At 40.3% G+C, this 23,126-nt stretch overlaps 2 protein-coding genes across 3 annotated transcripts; both read right to left on the bottom strand.

Moving 5' to 3' along the window:
• Nucleotides 1-1,727: 1,727 nt before the first annotated feature.
• sh3bgrl3 (SH3 domain binding glutamate-rich protein like 3) lies at nucleotides 1,728-9,216 on the bottom strand. Its single transcript, XM_080786907.1, has 3 exons — nucleotides 9,075-9,216; nucleotides 5,107-5,274; nucleotides 1,728-3,398 (listed from the first exon to the last, which is right to left on the bottom strand). The coding sequence occupies exons 1-3, from the start codon at nucleotides 9,117-9,119 to the stop codon at nucleotides 3,333-3,335; spliced, it is 279 nt and encodes a 92-aa protein (XP_080643033.1). The 5' UTR covers nucleotides 9,120-9,216; the 3' UTR covers nucleotides 1,728-3,332.
• A 3,877-nt stretch (nucleotides 9,217-13,093) lies between these two features.
• paqr7a (progestin and adipoQ receptor family member VII, a) lies at nucleotides 13,094-21,844 on the bottom strand. Of its 2 annotated transcripts, none has more exons than XM_080787379.1 (6): nucleotides 21,559-21,844; nucleotides 19,324-19,483; nucleotides 18,337-18,747; nucleotides 17,816-17,980; nucleotides 16,488-16,713; nucleotides 13,094-16,197 (listed from the first exon to the last, which is right to left on the bottom strand). In XM_080787379.1, exons 2-6 carry the CDS (start codon nucleotides 19,375-19,377, stop codon nucleotides 15,962-15,964), a joined length of 1,092 nt encoding a protein of 363 aa, XP_080643505.1. In that variant the 5' UTR covers nucleotides 19,378-19,483; nucleotides 21,559-21,844; the 3' UTR covers nucleotides 13,094-15,961. The 2 variants fall into 2 exon arrangements, with proteins under 2 accessions (XP_080643505.1, XP_080643504.1); XM_080787378.1 differs by having other exon boundaries at nucleotides 19,324-19,486.
• Between the last annotated feature and the right edge of the window lie 1,282 nt (nucleotides 21,845-23,126).

Here is a 23,126-nt window from a genome sequence, read left to right on the forward strand (position 1 = left end):
TGATAACGATAACAATAATAATCCAGACTTTTGACTCAGTTCAATTTTTATTCAACCTTTAAATCACTTTTCACAATCTTCTTGGAAGACAACAGCATCTTAATTCCTTTATTCTTATCTTATTTTGGCCAAGGGGGGCTTGGTCCAAAAAGCAAAGCACAGAAAGGCTCAAAGAAAGACATAGGCTACTGCTATGGAATGTCTAAATGACTGCTTTATAGTGGATACGCGTCGCTAATTAACCAGCAAACACATCGACTAGCGTCAACTTACAAAAACAGTGCACAAAACTTTGTGTTTTTCTGAAAGTTCCCCACATACTATTGGTACACTTTAAAATCCTCTGTGCTAGCTTTAAGTCTCGGACTCTGAGTAGTTGACCCCCAAACATTTCTTATTTCGTTATTTTCTATCAATTACACACTTGAATTAATGGAGATTTATTTGTTTTTGTCACATTCCTAAGCCAATATTTTGATGACCGGTGTAGTCTCTGGTCTGGTCATGAAATTATTGGCATGTGACAAATGTGACAAAAACATCTTCATGAATTCAAGGCTTGTGTGTAATTGATAGAAAAAAGAAAAGAAAAATTGGGTGAACAACTTTACACTAACACAGGATTTTACTGCATAGATGTGCTCAACAATATCAAATGATGAAATGACAGTCACAGGAGGATAAAACATGGGAACGACATTAAACATAAACAAGTTAACTGGATATATACCCATCATGGGAACAATTAACTATTTGCAAACACATTATGCACTGAAAAGTTTAATCAATCGATCGATCAAAAACAAAAAAATGGTGCTCACAGTTTTCCGCAGGGTTCTGGACAGTGCGTAGGTGCAGTGCATCTTTTATGAAATGATACAGGACCACAATAAAACGTGAGATTTGGACCGTGAATGTGATTTGCAAACATGTCAGCTCCAGTTCTTTTTTTTACCTTCTAAAATACACTATTCTTTTGTACTTCCTAGCTTTCCAAACTCTTCTTTTGAAATCGTCATGAACCAAGAGGCTACGCCGCCCTACAAAGATAAAAGTGCAGTAACTACAGCAGGGAAAATAGCTAATATTGGGTTTAAATATTCAGCCAAATGATATATCGGAAAATAAGTGATATTAGGCTACACTAATTGTAAATATGTTCTTGAGGTAATCGTTCATCCCCCAAAATCTAATGTGACCTTTGGGATACACAACATAATAAGTCGGTGTATCCAAAAAACGTAGCTACTGCACTTGGGCTTTGTAGGGCATGACGTTTTAAGTATCTGATATCTTTAAGACGTGTAACAGTGAAACATTAAGAACGTTAAGATATGCTACAGATTATCTCTCAAACGTTGTCACAGGTATGTATTGGCACCAAGTTTTAACCTTATAATAATCAATGCTTTGATCACGCTCTGCTTGTTTCTTATGATGGATGCAATCTAATGAGGTCCTCATCCTCTGATCCTCAGCTAGATGTCTAGACAGTGGTTCCCAAACTTTTAGCTCAAGACACAACAGAGAAATTAGACGTTTGCCCGAGACCGAAGACTATAGTGAAAATAGCAGTCTTGTCTATTCATTTATTTTCATTTCTAATATATAGAATTATTTGATTATTTCCCGATTATTTCGTCATGAAAATACTGGAAACAAGAATACAATTGTTTTGAATTAATGAAATGTTATGCTTTTTGAGTATATTTTTCTTTTTTTTTATGTCCACGATCCCAGTGTTTGGTAAACAGTGCTCTATAGAATTGGAATTAGCTCCAGGACCGTCAACTCTCTGTCCTGTATAGATACAATATTATTATATCACTGTCAGGCAGAAACCTCATTCTTTCTTTCTCTTCACTTAATGCCCTACGTCATCTTCAAGCGAAAGTGATGAGAATAGCCGATCTACAAGCTCACAAGGTGTCGCGATAGGATGCGCCGCGAGCTTGTAGATTGGCTGTTTTAACTGTTTCTGAATATTTTCGTTCCGTTTCCTGAAAAGTAACAGTTTTTGAACATACCGTACGAGGTTGAAGACCAGAAGAGAACACAGGGTTTTTCAAGCGGTGGAAAAGTATCACAAGTACATTTTGATGTCAATACATTTTGTAGTTGGAAAATCTTTGATTATTGCTACTTTTACTTAAGTAAAAAAGAAATCGGAATACTTCTTCCACCGCTGATTATCAGTCTTGCAGGGACGTCACATCAGTGACATTCCGTGTGAATGTAATGGATTACTCTGATCTGATCATGTGGTCACAGCGAGCCCAGATTAGCTGACCTCGTTATCTAGTCGCCCTGTTGATTCCTAACAAGGCCTAATGAGCGATTAGTTACATTAAGACTGATAAGTGATTAGCATGTCAGAAAAGACAACATTCAGCACAGAAAATAAAAAAAGACATTGTATAACACATGAAACTAAAACAAAACTTAAAGCGCAATGCAACTTTGGTAGAGGTTTGTCATGGTGTTACTCCAAATATCAGTGCCATATCTTCCAATTAGTTGCTCCGTTGAGGGGAAATCAATAACACCTCTCCTCATTGACTTGCATTGTACACTGAAAGAACTCTTAAGGTAACTCATAAAGTACATAAACAAACCGATTCTGACAATATATAAAAAGCCGTACCTAGTTTTGTGTTGTTCTTGTTTGACTTTGTTTGCATTCGTTTATGTGCTTAAAAAAAGAAAATAAAGAGTGACTTTCAGAACTGTTCGCTGTCAATGAGGAAATTTCAATTTCTAATCAACATACACTAGCAACTATTGAAGATATCTCACTAATATTTAGAGTTACCTCACGGCAAGGTAACTACTCAACCCAGACCTCTACCCAAGTGCCATTTTGCAGTTACAGTGGTTAAGAGTTTTCTGGGAGGCAAACAGTGGTTAAAGGCCTTCTTCACTTAAAAACACTTCTGAGGTCATTTTAACGTCTACTTGAATATGTGAAGTTGAAGTTACAATGGGTTTATATAGGAATGGGGTCTGATGGAATGAATATATCAAATATTGAAACAAGCAACTTAAAAACTGTCTGGGGGGAAGCACACACAAGCCAGAGTAGACCCACAGAATGACCCCATACGTATTTTAAAGTGAAAGACCCCCTTTTAAGTTTTCGAGAGCCTAGTTAGGGAATGTGTGTGTTGTGATTCAGGTTGATAGTTGAGTGTGTTTGGCATTTGTCATGGCATGGAGGGCAGGTGGGTAGTGCCAGCCTGGCCGAGAGGAGGGGAGAGGTGAACAAGTTTCCAGGTCGGCAAATGGTGGTGGTCTGGTGTGGGGAGGGGAGGGGGACAGAGAGAAACCCCTCTTCATGCCAGCTTCAAAAACTGGTCCACTGCGTCTTCTTCCACGGCCTCCGAGAGCATCTCGTAGTCCTGTTGGGAGGAAGAGAGAGCAACAGTCAGCTTCAGTTTGTCCAGGGTTGGGACCATGGTCATCACCATGCTGACTTGTGGTGGACAGTTTTGTCAATTAAATTTCTGCCATGGATATACATGCCACTTGACATACAATATGACCAGAAACACATACAGAGCTTTCCCTAAATGACAATGGTTAACAGATCTGTAACAAATCCATGTGGTTCCATTTGTACACTCTGAGTTAAGTGGGTGCTTGCAAATGAACCACTAGTACTAGTGTACTCATTATGCCATAGTGTCGTAGTAAATAAATGTCATGCATATTCTGAAGAAAACCTGCAGACTTGACATTCAGTAATTGCGTCATATGATCAAGATTCGCCACGGACACATTTGTTGACCGTACAGACATACTGATGACCCCTGTCTGGGACCATAAACGTTATTAGCGTTTATCATGATGATAAATAAAAGCTCTCACAGCAATCGTATCGCGGGGATTTTAATTTATCGTGAAATTGTCGCTAACACCATGGGATCAAATCACTTTAGCTGCTTAAGCCCTCTATAATCAGCTTACAACGTGCTGTGAGCTTGTAGATCTGCATATATAAAAGGAAAGGAGTTGTAAAAACCTATTTGTTTGCTTGTTTGTTTTTGCTGTTTTCAGACAAAACAATGTGATTCCAATCTGGATAGACCACAAATGAGATTTGGGAACTGAACTGGGCCTTACTGACCGCTGCTGGTCGCTCTGGTGTGTGCAGGCCAGCGTGGCTCGCTTTAGCGCTTTAGCTTGCTGCATGCAGAAAGAGAGGCAGCAAACACTCTGGAGAGGAGATTAATCCCTACAAACTATTAACCCATTCTGACCTGAGATCAGATTCTAAAAAATGTCAGTCGTTCTTCGATTTTTCAAAAATAGCAGACCTACAAGCTCGTAGCGCGCCACTCGGTGGCGCGCCACGAGCTTGTAGATCTGCTATTTTTCAATAGCTAAAGCATAACATGATGCTAACACGAAAATGGGTTCCCGGTCAGAATGGGTTAATCCCTACAAACTATTAATCCCGCACAACACTCACTGATGTTGTGCGGGAATGTCTCACATTATAAGTACTGAATTTGTTCATAACAGAGCAGGATAACGTTGTATGCGTCCCATGGATGCCCTGGTGGTTAGTTTAATGCATCCTTTCTCAATTATCTGCGTCACTGATGCAGGACACAGACCTAGATCACTGAAAGTGCATGTCAACTCAATACTAAAGTAGAATGTGGGGGTATTTTTACTTAACCCTGCAAGACCCACTGTTGCTTGTTTAGGGCATCATTTATATTTCATCAAAAAATTGTTTAAATACCGGTAAAAAAAAAATCCTGTTCTTTTTTCACCTAATCATCATCATCATCATTATTGGGTCCTATTGTTTAGTCTTACAATGCCACCACAGATGCATTTCACTGGAAGTAAGTAAAATGCCTGTAATATTTGTGTTGGTGATCATTAGAATGTCTAGAACATGTACAGATTTTATAATTTTATTTTATAATTATTTTATAATTATTTATGTAAATTTGAAACCTCACAAAAACATGCTACTGTCATGCACAAAGCCTATTGTATTGGATGAAATATGATAGTGAGCGTTTTGTCTTACGCTGCAGTATTGATCCTCACTAAAACCATCGTTTATTTTCATTTCATTTGTGTTCTTACCCCGCAGTATTGGTCCTCGTTGAACAGCTGTGGGGGAATGGCTTTGGGGTTCCCAGACTTGGCTCTCATCTCGTCCCTGATCTCTCCTCCCAGCGAGATGTCGATCAGCTCATACTGGATACTTTTACTCTCCAATATCCTGAGTACCTCGGCCTGCTGAGACTTGATCTGAAATCAATCAATCAATATATAATAGGACAGTCACGATAGTGCATCATACTACTTTTGTGTTAAAATACGGAGATAAGAGGTTTCTGCCCGACATTATAGCCTATGCAATGCGAGAAATTGAAAATTTACCTTTAAAGAAATGTTTCCCAAACAGTGGCACTCGGGACCCATTTATGGATCACAGACCATTTTGTATCACGACTCGAGTGAAAATCCTATTTTATTTTCCTACATTTAAAAAATATATATACTGTATATACTGTATATATTTCAAAAGACTATTTTTTGTAAAATAATTTCATAGTGAAAATAGCCGATATCCAAACATGCAACATGGAGTGAAGTGACGCGTTGTGTGCTTGTAGAGCTACAGTAGTTTGGCAAACATCTAATGTCTCAACCTGAAACATTTAGAACTCATAGGAGGTGAAACTGTCCTGTAAAATGCCACAGCTCGCTTGGTCTTCAACCAGCCAGAATTCTCACATGTCTCCCCCCTTGTCCATTCCCTCCATTGGCTCCCGGTCCCTGCCTGCACAGAATACAAAACTCTGGCATTCAAAGCAACCATAGGTATGGCTCCCCCATATCTTGCAAGTATGATCGGAACCTACAAACCCTCACGCACACTCAGATCAGCCAATGCAGGGAAGCTGGCAGTATCTTCACTAAAAACGCCGGGACAACGCTCCACACGTCCAAAACTCTTCTCCCTTCTGGCTCCAAAACTATGGAATGCACTTCCCATTACAATCAGAACTGCAGCCTCACTCCCAATCTTCCGCCGTAGTCTGAAAACCCACCGTAGCACTTGCCCTAGCCCCTTAGATAGCACTTTATGTAGACTTAGATAGCATTTTATACAGACTTATAGCATGCTACGTACTGTAGACAGCACTAGAATTGCATTTTATGTAGTCATAGCACTTTATTTTATAGTATAGTATAGTATAGTATAGCATAGTATAGCATAGTATAGCATAGTATAGTACTGTACTGTAGTATAGTCCGCGACCCCTTGGACTAGGTTTCAGTTACTAAAAGGGGGCCACCAAATCTTTGTGGGATAGTTGTTTTAAAAACAAAAACAAAAATGTATTAAAACAATGTTAATTATTTTTTACATTAATCTTTTCTTTACGATGGGGGGGTCCGCGGCCAAATATATATCATATCATGTATATATAGCATAACAAAGTTTGAGAACTACCGATTTAGAAGGAATTTGTAGAATCGGCCTCAGGTCTTAATGGGTTAACCAAAGTAATCATGAACTTTAACCTACTGGGTTCATATTTGAGGTCAGTGACTGTCTGTGCCTTTGTTTAAACACTAATGTCTCGTTATCTTACCGTGTGGTTTAATGATTGATACTGTACGTCCCATTAGCTCAATCTAGATCTGCTAGGATTTGTATACAGTACATTTGAAACTTGATATGAGACATTTTGCATAATGAGTACTTTTACTTTTGGTACTTTAGGTACATTTTGATGCCAATACTTTTGTGCTTTTACACAAAACATTTTACATTTTTGTAAATTTTTGTACAAAATTGTACATTTTGAATTCCGGACTTTTACTTTATGTAACAGAGTATTTCTATATTGCAGTACTATTGACACTTTTACTTAAGTAAAACATGATGTTTGTACTTTTTCCTCCACTGTTATCTGCCAGGGCTGTGTTGAGGAAGTCACCACACCCATGGGCATGGCGCTAACGGTATAAGCTGGCATTCAGAGGGTACGTGGGAACATGGCACACTATTGTAATAATACATTCTGGCACATATATAAGATTAGGGTTGTCACAATTATTACATAATCATCTATAATCACAATTATTTGAGATCATTCGCAATTATTTTGTCATGATCGTGTTCTTGTTGAAAAAAAATTATACATAAAAAAAGCAGAAATAGCAGATCTACAAGTTGACAATACGTCACTTTGTGACACGTTGTAAACTTTCCTTTAAAAGTAAAGAATATATTAAAATGCCAGTTAATTATTGGTATTTTATTTGTCATATCTGCCCTGTGCACTTTTATTACGAAGCCTAAAAGACCAACATAAATTTCTATTCATAATGTTCCAATTTCCAATGCCAAAAACGCAATTAAATCGATAATCGCAAATTATGTGTGTGACAATTAATCATCAATTTAAATGTGTAATCGTGACAGCCCTATACATAAGATTATTGCGATGTGTAGTCAACAGTGGTTGAATGTAACCAAGTAGGCTACATTTACTCATGTGCTGTACTTACTGTAAGTACAATTTGAAATACTTTACTCAAGTATTTAAATACTTCTACTCCACTAACAGCTAAGAAAAGGTTTATTGAACCTTTTACTCCACTATTTTCTTTTAAACGACTCCTATTTTTTTGTAGATTGTAATAAGATTATTACAAACAAACATACTGGACTCATAGGCCTACTTGCAAGTATAGTGTTTCATATATTGTGGTATTATTGCAACCTGAGTTCTTCTTTCCATGACTGGTCACTGGTACTCATATGATCTCAATGGATTCCACACAGACATAATTGATGCCACATGTTTGTTTCACACACACACAAACTGCAGTGTTTTCCCCCCTCTCAAACACAGTCTGCTTTCTGCTTGGAGCTCACCATTGAAACCAGAAATACACATAGGTATCGCAGACCACTCAGATCATGTTTTAATGTAGCTTACTACGTCCATACTTCTCCATAAATGTACACATACAGTATTCACTTGAAATAAATGGATGTTACCTGTTATATCGGGTTATTTGTGTTTTGTAATATTCCATATAGACTAATAAATACGTGTTTTAAATTTGGGTGTCACTGTATTTCCTCGTTTCCATTGGTGTAATACGGGCTTTCACCGGTTGAAACAGCGCCACAGTACTCATTGAGGATACGTCGGTGATATTCATGCAGTCACAGGCGGGATTAAAACACTTCTTTATTAGACTATATGGAACATTACCGAGCATAAAGGGCCCGTACGGTCGGGTAACGTCCGTTGCTTTAAGGTTGGTCCTTTATTTTGTATTTTACTTCGTCTGTGGACTGTGGAGTAGGCCTGACGTAGGCTACAAATTAATATATGGGGGGTTTCGAGTAAGACTGACAGAGATACACAAACAAACAAACAACAAAAATAAACTTTCTAGTCTTAAGGTCCAAAGCTAGATGTCATATCATATTTTAATACATATATTATGTCAGTGAAATAGTAAACACATCCTCTTAATGGAAGCGATATCAGCTGCCACCATAGACTCACATAATGCTACTTCTATCCATATACAATGACATAATTACAAATGTTTCTAACTTCTAAATGCTGCTGGAGCACCATTTATATTGAACCAACCAGACCGTGAGAGAAAGGCTATGGCTATCTTGCATAGATGTAGGAAATCATAACCCAATCGCGGAACAAAACAACATGACTTCCCCTTCCTTTTCCTGGATGCTGGATGGACCTGCTGGCCTCAGTGTGAGTGTGTTCTGCACCAACTTACAGACCATGCAGGGTAGGCTACTATATAAAGCATGATGCGATCTATAATTTAACGATAATGATATTTTTCTACAACAATGAAGGCAGTGGTCATGGTCAGCTGTGTATGCATGTGTTTGTTCAGGCACTGAGGCAGGCCAAGCATTTAGAATAGCCTACTGTATATCCAGGGCATTCATTCAAGCTGGGTGTGTCTGTAGGCTTTAATAGAAGATGTGATCACAAGCTGATCAGAATCAATAAGTGCGTTCATAATTGTGCACTCACCTCTCTGCTGGCAGTAACGGTGGTGTAGTAGATTTTGATTCCCATGGTCTTGTTTATTTTTACGCAGGGTTTTGTTGTGGATGTTTGTGTCGCTAAACACACAGCAGCTCTGTCTCTCTGACTCTACAAAACCAACGCTGGCTGCGTACATTTAAAGAGACAGTACCATTAAATGTGGGTGACCAAACGGCCAGCCACGGTCCCTGAAGATGGTTGGGCTTGCATCTTTCTTTCTTTCTTTAAGGGACCAAGAAGTCATGAAGTGACTTAGGTCACTTATTGTTTTAGTGTTTTTTCTTCTTCTTTGGCATGGGGGGTGAGATCAACATATGGAATTGATTCTGTACTGGCCATATATGGTGCGTGTCTTGAGTGTACAGGGTTTGATGAGGTCAGAATCAGATCATCATGGAATGTCAGAACAGGTCAGCTCCATATATGGAGATTTAAGGGTGGCAGCGGGGGCAGTGTCTTGAGTGTAAGGGTTTGATGAGGGTCCAAGTAGGGCGGGGGCTTAATTTTCGGGCCTGTTGAGAACTCTACTAATAACTTTGTGGTGGGGCTGTCTAGAGTTTGAATGGACAGGTATCAGTCAAAAGGGAGACATCTGAGAACACTGGATTCTAGGTAATGATCCAGTGTTCTCCATGTATGGCTATCCAGGGTTTGAGGTCAGTGTCGTGATCTTCATATAGCTTAGAGACAGCCATATATGGTGGCGTGATGTGTCACGAGGCGTGATGTCACGAGGCGTGACCATATATGGAGGCGTGACACGAGGCATGACACGACACACTGACGGGAAAATCTGGTTTTCATAGTAAACTGCGACCTACAGTCGCAATTAATGCAACTCATATTAAATCCATCTGTTCCCACAATTCCCGGCCGTTATTATGTGGAATGTTATATTTGATTTGACTGTCTTGCATAACACAGTGAGTTCCCAAACTTTTCTGAATCAATTCAGGGGCAGGGGCCCTCTTGAAAATCTCAAAAACATTGAGCTCAACTGTGGTCAAAATATGAATATTATCTTATCATTAAAATCTCAGTGTTTTGCGAATTATTTGGGGGACCTCCCAACTTGAGGGTCCCTCAAGTCCCTCAAGTTGGGAGGGACCGGGTCATACTAAAGACTTGGCACTCGGCTTCAAAAGATAGATTGGGGTGGTAAGTCCTTGCGACATAGGATCATGTCCAGTACCAGAGGGTGTACTCAAACAGGAGATAGGCTCCTGCCCCTATGGGCCTCATGGCTCTGCAAGGCTTACTTACTCACTTTTCCTAAAGTTGGGCCCCAACCCCCAGGTAGAGAACCAGGGGTCATCGCCATGCTGGCTTATAGTGGACATTTTTGTCAAAATTCATTTTTTGCCAAGGAAATATAAAATTAGTGGACAGTAATATTACCAGAAACACAATAATGAGCTAGCCCTGAATGACCATAACAGGTCTCGTAACTCTGAGTGTTACAGACCTTGTACACTGTCACTCTCAGAGTTAATTAAGGGAGTGTCTTGCAAATAAAACATTTAAACAACCACTAGTACTCCAAATATGCCATGGTGTCATACTAAATAAGGTTTAGACATATTCTGAAGAAAACCTAGTCCAAGAGTCTTAGCATTCAGTAAGTGGGTGCTATGAATATGATCAAAATAAGAACATAATGGTCATGGGTAAAAAATAAAATTTTGCCACGGACAAGACCAAGTCTTTGCCACAGACACATTTGTCTGTGTACGGACATATTGATGACCCTTGTTGAGAACCACTAGCATAATCACTGTAAGTTCAAAGAAGAGACCCTTGTTTGGCCACTTGGCCTTATACGTACTGTATAGCTAGTACTCCTGAATACTCTGATGTAAAAGACACCATTTTGTTGGGAAGACATGGTCACTAGAATAGTGCGCACCAGGAATAGTGTGCAGTACTATAGGCCTCAGAGGACTGGGCAGTGGGCACTAGAGAAATGTGGGCACCAATACAGATAGGCACCAGACCTTGCAAGACTGGCCGGGCACCATTTAAGTAAAATATGAAGCGGCCTAACCTTAATCCTATCCCTAACCTCAGTAAATGTATGCCTAAACCTCACAGAATATGCCTAACCTTAACCTCAAACTATAAAGGTTGTTGGAGTTCAAAGTATTCCTGTGTTGGTGCCTAGATTTCCCCTAGTGCCCATTCTTCTGAGGTCTGGTGGCCACTCTGCATTGGTGCGCACATTTTCCTGGTGCCCACTCTTCCAAGGTGCCCAGTTGTCCGTAGTGCCCAGAATAATTTGGTGCCCACTTTTCCTATTACCTCTATGACTATGCATTTGTCATTATAGTCGGTCAGAATTCTCTTATTTTCAAAACTCTTACTTTTCAGGAAACGTAGAAAAGATTACCTGTGTTCCATGTATTTACTATTATTCAGTCTTGTTAACACTGTTCACTGGTTAATAGATTCATTGCGCGTGACTTTTATTGTGGACGGAGAAACAGGTCCATTGTTTCTCTGCAGGAAGCAGAGAATGTGGGACGGCATCCAATATTATTGTGCTGAATCAGCTTTTTTATTGAGGAACTGAGGCGTGAGGCGCATGACTTACTATGAATACTCTACCAGTCTGCACACTGTATGCCTGCTCACTTCATACAGTGGACAGTCATCTAAGTAATGTATTTCTAAGTACTGTACTTAAATATATGTTTTGAGTATCTTTACTTTTTAATTGTTCATTCATCCATCCATTCATTCATTCATTCATTCATTCATTCATTCATTTGTTTGTTTTAAGATTAGGACTTGCACTCTACCAATATTCAAAGACAAATATTGTACATTTCTAGGAAGGGACCATGAAATAACCTCTTAGTCCTGTTTCAAATATAGTGAAAATTGATATTTGACCTTATTTGTTTATTTTAGGGGAAACACTTTTTCTATATATTTTTTAAATTTATGTTAAATCTGCACTATGCAACTTTCCTCTTCTAGCCCGGATATGAACCATTGCCCATTACCATTGACCTAATAGAGCCCGCCTGCTTGCTCAGCCTAAGGGGATGAATTTATCAAGTCAAATGTTGTGTCTAGGTGAGACATGACCTTTGGCACAATCTAAATACAACCACCCCAATTCTATTGAATACTCTACCGTACAGATTGGACCAAATTACATTTTATTGTGCCACTTTAGGGGGTAATTCCTCACGTTAAGTGCAGCAATGCATTGATCAAATGCATTAATGCATTGATAAAAAGCAAGTACTTCAGTTCTTTTCAAAAGACAGAAAATTTGACACTGCAACTTTCAGTAATATTTTACCAGGAGTATACTTTGACTCAAGTACTAGGTTGGTTTCCAACTTTCCACCATTGCTTAGTTAAATATGCTTATATCTCTGCTTCTGACTGTCCAACATGAAGTTGACTTAATGTCCACTTGAGGTCAGTACCGGACCAAACTTCGCTTTGGAAGTGCCCTTGGACAAGGCATTGAACCCCTACCATGAAATGTTCTATGAGCAGGGCCTGGCTGTAAACAAGTTCTTGAGCTTAGTCCAGTTACCCTGGGTAAACATAGTACCTTTCCTTTACCTTTCCTTTGGATGCATGTGATCAAGTAATCAGTTAAACTAATTTGACTTATGTACAAAAGTATTGGCATCAAAATATACTTAAAATACCACAATATGCCTCTGAGATAAAGTGAAGTAGGCTAGATAAAGTATAAACACAATGGGAATACTCAAGTAAAGTAGCAATACCTCAAATTTGTACTTGAGTATGGTGTTATGATTTATGACCTTATGACCTGACTCAGTGACAAAACATGTATCTGCATGAGCATATATAACCATGGCATGATGACTGTCCAGTGACTACTGTATCGGAGGTACTGACTTAACTTACTTTCCAAAACTGATAACAGCTACAGTTCACTTCAGACAGGATGTAGATTAGAGTTCTGTGATCAACCAAAAAACACACACTAATGGTGGTGTTGATTGCATAAAAAAACCTCCTTTATTTTGCTTACTGGATTCTATTTCAAATATGACCTATATTTATTACATTATTATGTTTTTTACAATATAGCCTAGCTACTTCATAAAATTCAAAATAAATACATTACAAATCAATTGAATACAATTTCCAGATTGTCCAAATTGTTCGGTACAGCTTGCACAGTCACATCAAGGAATTATTTGGACAGAAGGCCTGCATGTTACTAACTGTATTGAAGAACTATCTGGAGAGAATTGAGAATATGTATATATACATGTGCATTTATGTAGTACACTCTCCTCACACATGTTGAAACCTACTGGCAGAATGGCTGTTTACTTGGGGATCACCATGGCAACCTGCAAGTGAGTAGGAGCCAATCAGAGTTAGTGTTGGGTGTTGCTTGCGTCAGAGTCCAACACACATACAAAAGGGAAAGATTAGAAACTCCAACAGCTGGACAAAGCAGAGGTGATTAGAAACTCCAAACAGATGGACAAAGCAGGGGTGGAATTATGTGCTTATATTATTTACCTACAGTATAAGTAAAAGCAGCATACCTTATGTATGTGTATTGGCATCAAACTATACTTACATTACCAAGATTAAAATAGCTGCCAAGTGGCCGTGAGTGCGCACACAGAATCATAGTGTGAATCTGCCCTAAATCACCAGGATTAGAAGGACAATATCAGAGTCACCAGAAGCAGGGATGTGTGTTTTAGATGAGTAGCATTAGGACAATATCAATCACCTCACCAGAACCAGCAGAAGCAGGGACGTGTGTTTTCAATGTGTCTTCATTAGGACAATATCAGTCACCAGAAGCAGGGATGTGTGTGTTGTTGATGAGTAACATTCATTAGACGAACCGTAATTAGAAGCAGATACACAGGTAATGTTGTAGCAGATAGACAGGCATACTGTATGTTGTATGTAGCAGATAGACAGGTAATGTTGCAGCAGATATAGACAGGTGAAAAACTGGTAGGCCTACTGTAGGTGATTTGTAAAACTACAGAATGGTGAAATGCCAATTTGAAGTCCTCTGTGTATTTAGCACAATATTCACTCACTTAAGTGAGTGAATGTCGTAATCTGACTGGTGTAAAGCTTAAGTGAATTGGAGATCACTTTAAGGTCACATTCTCACCTAATACTTCGGTAAACTCGATGCGAATGGGCGGAGAAGATGGGATTCTAGCATATTTAATTTAGTGCGGTTTGCCTTCACACTGGCTGTGTCAAGCGCAGCAAGGAAACGCAGCAGGGAATTTTATCAATGTGTTCAATTCATAAACTATAGCCTACACAGTGAAATCTATGGTGTTAAAATTATACTCATAACGTGCATGTTTCGTGCCTTCTGGGACTGGACCTCTCTCTCTCTCTCTCTCTCTCCCCCTCCGCACGCATTGTTGCTTTGGGCATAGAGGCACAGCACAGACAGAAAAAGTCCCTGGCCTAAGTCCCCACACAGTGACAGCACTCCATGTTTATGGCACGCACAGACAGACCAACAGAATATTCTCCTTAAGCAATTGATTAATGTACTCGTCCTCATTTCGACCATGGGCTTCGGTCTTCTCATTCGACCACGTCTATCCACGGTAACGGGACATCTTTGCACTGCGTAAAATATGCCTTCTCCGTCTCCAACTGTGTTTAGCTCCTCACCCGCCACAATGTTTGCTTCATTTCCTTTATTTGATGCAGATTGCATCAAATTTGAGAGCACATTTAGTTTCCCCACAATAACAGCTCTTGTAAAGAGCCCTGAGGGTGTCCGCTCAACCATTATGGATTTGTGGGGCTGAGATGGGCAGTATTTGAAATACATGTATTTGAAATACATATTTAAAATACTTTTTTGTATTTTGTCATTTGTATTTTGCTGGGATCGAAGAAATGAGATGTATTTTGTATTTAGATACATTATTTGAACCAGTATTTGTATCAAAATACATTTTCAATGTATTTTTCCCATCTCTACTTTTCTAGAAAAAGTCACAGCTGAATGTACGAAACTCCCAATTACGTTACAACCAGTTATCAAAATACATACAGACTTTCTATAAAATACTATATACATTTAGTAGTATTAGCCCTCTAGTGTCTAGCATTTTGCTATTATAGAAAAATATAATTTTAGGTGAAGGATGCAAATCTGTAGTGGGGAAAAGCTAGTCCAACTTTGAAAGCTACTGTGAGAGAATTCACACAAAATACAAATGTACAAAATTTGCATTAAAGTTACAGGCATCTATATCACAGACATAATATGAATAAGCTAGTTCAGTGACTCTCAAACCCCATTTTGATATGCATTGTCCATGGACCCCCATCTGACACCTTTTAGTATCACTAATTGATGTTAAATATCTCTATATTCTGATAGTAAGCATCATTGCTATAGAGTGTTTGTTCATGTTCAGTAACGGGTCTACCAGTCTCTCAAGATTTAGCAAACTGAAATTGCATTTTTAGGTCAGGGATACCAATTGTATCCAATCAGGAGAGGAACTCATAACATATAATACAAGATAAACTGAAAGTGAAATTGGAAGTGGAACACTATAAAATTGATGCTCATAAATGGGCACTTTCTCCTGATTGATGTATTTTCTGTTTATTCAAGAGCTGGAGAGACGGGGAGACTTCTGTTACTGAACAAACCCTCTATAATCTGAATATAACTACCTTTTCAACCAAAAAATATCACTTACAGTACCTTTTTTGAGAGTCTACAGGCCAGTGCGCTTGGTTCCATTCGTACACTCACAGAGTTACAGACCCGTACAGGTCCATTTGGACCCAAAGTGATCCCCAGACCCCACGCTGAACAACAGTGAGCATCGTACCACAGTCTTGCAATCCCCTCACTTGGTTTTGACCTTGTCGTCCAGCACTCGTTTGACCTTGCCGATCATGAAGGTCGCGATGAGTGCGCACGCCACCACCGTTGCGGCGTACAAAACGACAAGGATGGCCGCCTGGTCATCGGCGTGGAGACGGGTGTAGATTGCCCGGCGTCCGGTGTAGTCCAGGTAGGAGGCGTGTATCTGACACATGGTACACAGAACCAGCAGCACATGGAACAACTGGTGACCCTGACCTGCAGCCGTGGACAACAAAGTGCATATAGTATTAAAGTGTTTTCAAAACAGATAAAAGTGCAATATATATATATATATATATATATTGCTATTTTTCTTTTAAATGACACGTTAGCTTATAGATCTTTTCACTCAAATTTAAATATGGCTAAAGTGGTTAATACTTTTCCTCCTCTTCCTACAGACAGTAGTGGAATCAACTCAACATCAACAGTACCATATTTATATTTGAAATGTAGTGAAAGTCCTCAGCTTGCTAAGAAAATAAACACAAAACAAAAATTCAGACCTATGAAATCGCAGCGACCAGGGAAGCAGCGCTCCGGCAGTGGGTTGGTGAAGAAGAACGCACACAGCAGGAAAAAACTAATTTGTCCGAAGTGGAAAAGCAGGGCGGGGTCTTGTTCGTGGTGGGCGTAGTCTTGGTGGCGTGCGTTCCAGGAGTTTAGGAGCCGTTGGAACACGGGGCTGGTGTCCCACGCGTATGCCAATGCAGACGGAACCACCTGCCCCACCTAGTGGAAGAAAGTATGACTTTTATTCTTTTTACTAAAACCTCACCTCTACCAGTGGTTAATGGATATATTATCATCAGAATTCGGAAGAAGAAAAAAGAAAATGGCTACTCTGGAATTCTCCTTTAAAGGAGCACTTCAACCATTTTAAACCTATGTTCATATAATTGGTCCTCTCTATCACTGACTAAGCAGGCTTCTGAACTACCAACAGCCCTCCTCTGACTGAGACACTGACCCATCATCCGTATTGTGGGGAAACCTTTCGCAGAAAATATCAGATTGCGACTCATTGTGAGCTTGTAGATCGGCTATTTTTCAGTTCAAGATATTAATGCGATCCAGAGCAAAGCATCCTTCAGCTTATGAGCATTCTCTTACAATACAGCTGTGACAATATTGTAGGCAGTCTTATACTTAGACCCTCCTCAATAATGTGTGCAAAAACAATTACAAATAAAATAGATCGATTAAAAGTCTAATCATGTAGACTAGATCCGAGATCCACATGGGAACGATGTGACTTGATGTGGATCTCAGGCTTCATCCAGCCAAAGTCATCTATGAAGTACCTATTACGTACAAGACCCAGGGCAAACAGAATGAAGTACCTATTACGTACAAGACCCAGGGCAAACAGAATTAACCTATTACGTACAAGACCCAGGGCAAACAGAAAAGTCACTCATATAGAGGAACTCTGTGGAACTCCGCTTAAGAACGTATGGGATTTAAACTAGGGCATTAAGCTGACTAGTTTACTAGTAAATCCACTAGTCGACCTTGCTGGTACTAGTTGACTAGTTGATAAGAAAAAAGAAAACAAACGTTTATTTTCTTTCTTTTTTATTTTTTTAGGCCTCAAAATCAGCTAGATTATAGTTATAGTCACCAATGTAAACAGTTTTTAAATGTACAAATATTTATTTCCAAAAAAATATATATATAATATGTTATCGTGGGGAAAGCTAAGCTATACGTGACATGTTGTGAGCTTGTTGATCTAGTATTAACCACAATACGTAATGCTGGGGTCAAAGTGGTTCATGTCCACTTGAGAGTAAGTAACAGTACTTGAGTAAAAGCACTTATTGACACCCACCTTGCGCACCCATGGCGGCAGGCTGTGGTTGCGATACTTCCCGTAGCAGCAGCCCAGGCAGCTCAGGCAGCAGAGCGCGCTGGCGGCCGGCATGAAGACGGCCACTACGCGCCGGTGCCAGCTCTCCTCTACAGCGTAGTAGAAATGCACCACCGCACTGCCGTACTGGAAACCACAACCAGGAGGACTGTATTAACATTAAAGGGCCACTTAATCCCATTTGGGGGGGGGTTCATCTGTAACTGAATACATTTTAAATGCTATCTTTTGTTAAGTTTTCAATACTTACCTTTTCAGTCCTGGACCTGACAAATAATATATATAATATATAAGTATATACAAAACTAAAACTAATGCTAAAACTATTAAAAAACGAACTAAAACTATTAGTATTTTCAAAAATAAAAACTAAATAGATCGATCAAATCCACGCTAAAAACGACCTAATTGAAATATTCAAAACTAATTCAAACTAAAATGAAATGAAAAAAATCCATAACTATTACAACGTTGTTGTATACCTGGTACTGTGCCACGCCCACATAGTCCAGGAAGAAGAACATGTAGTGGCACAGCTCCGACTTGCCCGCCAGGAGGTGGGCAGTGACGCTGCACGCCATGTAGCCCCCCGAGGACGCCAAGAGGATCGCCAGCGGCCACGAGTGCGCGTCCGCAAAGAAGTCCACCGTCTCCGCGAGGTGGCGGAGCCTGAGGGCCACCGCCATCAGCCCGATCAGGTGGCTCCAGATGTTGAGGGTCTCGTTGTGGCGCTGGAACAGCGACAGGAAGTAGTAGCGCCATCGCCGGTGGAGCGGGCGGTACCCGCCGTGGATGTAGCGCTCCCGGAAGAATGGCGGCACCTCAGTGTCCGGCAGCGTACCGGGCATGGAGGAGGGAACCGCCTCGGTCAGCATGCGGGGCACCTGCCTCACCTGCAAAATGTGCATTTCCCCCATTAGTCTCTTATTATAGATAGGCCTACACGCCTATGGAGCAACTACACTTGCAATTTCCCAGAATTGCACCTTACTAGTTTTAATTAGCTTTTTTACTTTTAGTTTGTAAATCACTTTAGTTCATTCATTTAGTATTTGGTTATTTATTGGTTTTATTTATTTTGTTAATTTATTGTTAATAGTCAGGTGCGAGATTGGACACGGTCATAAATAAAGCAAATAATAATACATCCAATTTATTTATATAGCGCTTTTCTAGGTAATCAAAGTCGCTTTACAGTACAAAGATTTTTTTTTTTGGAAAAACTATTGGCCGGATCTACCAGGGGCCGGATCTGCCCAGGGGCCCTTGGACATCAGGGGGCCCTAAATAAAAACACTAGATGGATGTTGTTTACGGTGAGTGGGCTCACTGGGCCGTGTGAGGTCAGGTGACAGGTGGAGAAGTGATCTTGATGGAATACAAGACGTGCGTCCGCCATCCGGCATTGCTTTGTTTACATTCAGAATATAATAACTATATAATAATAACTATCTAATAACTCTTGTTACCTGCTGAACATTGATGAAGAGACGGCTGATTCTCTCCATGAAGATTGTAGCCATGATGGAGAGCAGGAGGAGGGGCCCCTAGCTGAGGCCAGGGGCCAGTTGCCTGCTGGAGGGGCCGAGGGGAGGGGTGTAGGATTAAGGGCCCCTGGGGGCCAGTCGACTGCTGTCAAGAAAATAAAAGCATTGTTATGTCACTCATTGTGGAACTGGAAAAACCACAAATGTAACAGTGGATTAACTGTTACGGTATGAGAATGACTGAACCCAATATGCAAGCCACAAACAGGAAGGTTCAAAATCAAAGTATTTATTTATATCCAAGGCAGATAAGGGACACAAACAAAAGGTAGCAGTAAGCTAGCTCAGGAAAAACTCAGGAGAAAACATTTCAAAAGTACAAAGAAAACTAGGAATCCAAAAAGGGCAAAACTCTAGAGTTCAAGGCAGTAAACAAAAAGGCTACATAGTACAAGGCAGTAAAACATAGTCCAAAAGTCAAACCTTTCGAGAAGACAAAAACCAGGAACCAGGAAGAAAGACAATGTTCTGACAGTGAGTGTTTGTACAGAGTTCAGTTATATAGTGAGCAGGTAAAATGTCAAAGTGTTCGCAGGTGGGCTGACGAGGCAGTTGGAGACAGGTGAGTGAAGGGACTGAGTGAGTGGAAAAGAAAATGGGAGTGGCCAGGGCTGACATGGTCTGTGGGGAGACAGACCCTAACATTAACAAGTTTCAAATTTGCTTCTCTATTTTGGGCATGTCATTCAAATTCAAGTAATAATAATGGCGCAGGGGCTATCAATATGTCCGATAAAGGTGTTCGTGGCAAAGACTTGGTCTTGTCTGTGGCAAATTATACATTTTCTTCACCATTATGATGTTCTCGTTTCGAACATAAGACACAATTACTGTCAGTCTCCAGGTTTTCTACAGAATATGACACTTATTTACTAAAGGAAAGGAAAGGTACTATGTTTACCCAGGGTAACTGGACTAATCTCAAGAACTTGTTTACAGCCAGGCCCTGCTCATAGAACATTTCATGGTAGGGGTTCAATGCCTTGTCCAAGTGCACTTCAGCGGTGGTAATTTTAACGTGCCGGTCCGGGGATACGAACTAGCGACCTTCCGATATCAAGACCGCTCCGCAAACCGTTCGGCCACCGCTGCCACATACTACGAGTCCGACACTATATTAGGAGTTCAATAGTGGTTCTCAGAAGTTTTATTTGCAAGGACCCCATTCACTCTGAGAGTGTTGTACACTCAGAGTTACAAACCTTCATTCAGGGCTATATCTATGTGTTTCTGGTCTGGTCATAATTATCATTGTCCACTCATTTTGTATGTCCATGGCAAAAATGGAATCTTGTCAAAAATGTCCACCACGATGACCCCTCCCCTGCCCACTACCACGGAGGTTGTGGGTTCTAATCCACCCTGGTGCATCCGGCTTTGTCGGGGAGGGAAGCCGGGCACATGAGGGGTGATATTTGTCGTTACATGTACTCCTATGGGGAGTGTTGGGCGGGAGGAGTAAGACGGAGGCTCTCTGCATGTACTCCTATGGGGAGTGTTGGGCGGGAGGAGTAAGACGGAGGCTCTCTGCATGTACTCCTATGGGGAGTGTTGGGCGGGAGTAAGACGGAGGCTCTCGTGGTGGGGGCTCCTCTGGCAAGTGCAGTCAGTACAGTATAGGTCAGAGTAGGATATGACAGCATGCGGTCAGTGACAACACAGAAATGTGTGTGGGGAGGAATTAATTGGCTTAACGACTAAATTGGGGAGAAAAAGAGGTACAAAATAATTGGCAAGAAGGAAAAAAGGCAAAAGAAAAACAACATTAAAGTAACGTGTCAGTCCATGTGAGTGGACCATAATATATGGGCAACTAGCGGCCCCCTGCACTTTCACTTAATGTGGTTATCCCAATACTGATGTATACTGATTTCAGCTGTTACAATTCCAAACATGCAAACATGGCCTGCTTTAGTTACTTCAGTCTTTTATAATATAGTTCGATGTTTATTATATTGTCTTTTTAATGTTCAAGTTCATAGTTCAAGTTCAAGTTGCCCTCTCCATCATCAAAGTTGCCCGTGCACGTACCCTGATGTGGACCTTAATTCCTACCAGCCACCACCCACCAGGCAACATACCATCATTGTCATTACAAATGACAAACTTTAATTACAAATCACAAAAAATACAAAAACATTTAAGACATAAGTTTACCTTTAAATGAAGTATATCCTCTTTATTGGGTTTATATCTCTACTTGTGTCTTCTGACTCTTCTCTTACAGATGGAGTAATAAACTCCCCCAGGCATCGCTGCAGCCTAAATAAGACTAGTTAACTCTTGTCAAAGCCTGATAAAAAAAAAGAATACAATACAAATATGACAAGGTCAGAAGGCTATAACTTGTAAAAATCAGTTTCGCCCAGTCCATTCGGCGCCCACGGTCTTAAAACAAACACATTTTTTTTAGATAAACAGCGAGTCCGGTTCCTTCAACGCTGCAAGGTGTCCAGTGTCACGCTGCAACACTTCGCCGTAAGTCGGTGTGGCGCGCGGTGGGGAGGAAAATAGCAGATCTGCAAGCTCACAACGCTCCGCGAACGCGACGCGTTGTGAGCTTGTAGATCGGCTATTTGCGGCGCACGACCGCCGTGGTACGGCAAAAGTGTATTACGCAGATTACGCACAAAGAAGGCGGGACGCTTCTTTTCCAGTCAAAAAAGGGGAATAAAAATGCTGTCTATTATTATTATTTTGTAGAAGACAAAAAAGGAGGCTCAATTCGTTTGTAAAATTGTGAACAGAAAAGAAAACTTTAATAGCCTAATGCAAACGAGGTACATGTTTTCAACCCGGAAAATGTAGACACCGAAAAAAGGGAAATTGCCTAATAAGAAACACAAGACCAAAAATAAATAAATAGATAAATAAGAATCCATCAGTATTCAGTCCACTGAATCCATAGGCTAGTTTGAAGTCTGGCCATATGGGTCTCTTAATAAATGGAAAAGTAAGTGAGGTTTTGCCTGCATTTGGGTGTGAGGTCATGCAGGGAGTTCTCAGCATGCAGCTACAATGTGAAGTGTGTGTGTGTGTGTGTGTGTGTGTGTGTGTGCGCGCGTGTGTGTGTGTGTGTGTGTGTGTGGTGTGTGTGGGTGGGTGGGTGTGTATAAGTTCTGTGGAACATTCCTTTTCAAAGATGTTTGGACAGGAATGTAGCATGTCAGGCAATATTGCACAATATCCTGACTAGGCTATACACAAGCAGTAGTTCCACTTATTCCATTCAAAGTATATAGTAAAAGTACCACAATGTAAAAATGATGTTACAATAAGTAATAGTCCTGCAGTAGGCTCTAACATGTAAAAGTTCTAAATCCAAATATTGACTTGAGTGAAAGCCAGGACAGAAGTATTGGCATCAAAATATACCTACAGTGCCCAAGTAAAACTGCTCAAATGCTGTCAAACCTTCTTGAAAATATAGCCAAAGCAAAGTGGTTCTCAATGCAGGGTGGGGAAACCAGGGTTTCTTGAGGGTGTTCCAGGGGGTTCCCCAAATCCCCATGCAGCTAAATTAGTTAATAAAGCATGAAAACCATTTAACCACTTGATCCATTTACCTATTGGATATTAAAAAAAAATGGACAATGTTTTGAATCATTTTGACATACAAAATAAAACATAAATCGTATATTCTGGAGAGTCCCTATAGTATTCAACTGTATTCAGATGGGGGTTGATGCGTCATTACTGCAGTTTGGTGCATATAAGGGTCCATG

This window comes from Protomyctophum bolini (genome assembly GCF_963924005.1).
Source record: "Protomyctophum bolini genome assembly, chromosome: 17".
Lineage (NCBI taxonomy): Eukaryota > Metazoa > Chordata > Actinopteri > Myctophiformes > Myctophidae > Protomyctophum > Protomyctophum bolini.

Excerpts from the sequence above, each read along its gene's own strand:
- sh3bgrl3 (XM_080786907.1), bottom strand. The coding sequence starts at position 9,119 with ATGGGAATCAAAATCTACTACACCACCGTTACTGCCAGCAGAGAG. Across the intron at positions 5,275-9,074 it reads CCGTTACTGCCAGCAGAGAG|ATCAAGTCTCAGCAGGCCGA; the intron begins GTGAGTGCACAA and ends GATTGATTTCAG. Across the intron at positions 3,399-5,106 it reads ACGAGGACCAATACTGCGGG|GACTACGAGATGCTCTCGGA; the intron begins GTAAGAACACAA and ends TCCTCCCAACAG.
- paqr7a (XM_080787379.1), bottom strand. The coding sequence starts at position 19,377 with ATGGCTACAATCTTCATGGAGAGAATCAGCCGTCTCTTCATCAATGTT. Across the intron at positions 17,981-18,336 it reads TGGGCGTGGCACAGTACCAG|TACGGCAGTGCGGTGGTGCA; the intron begins GTATACAACAAC and ends TGTGGTTTCCAG. Across the intron at positions 16,198-16,487 it reads TGGTCGCTGCGATTTCATAG|GTCAGGGTCACCAGTTGTTC; the intron begins GTCTGAATTTTT and ends CCACGGCTGCAG.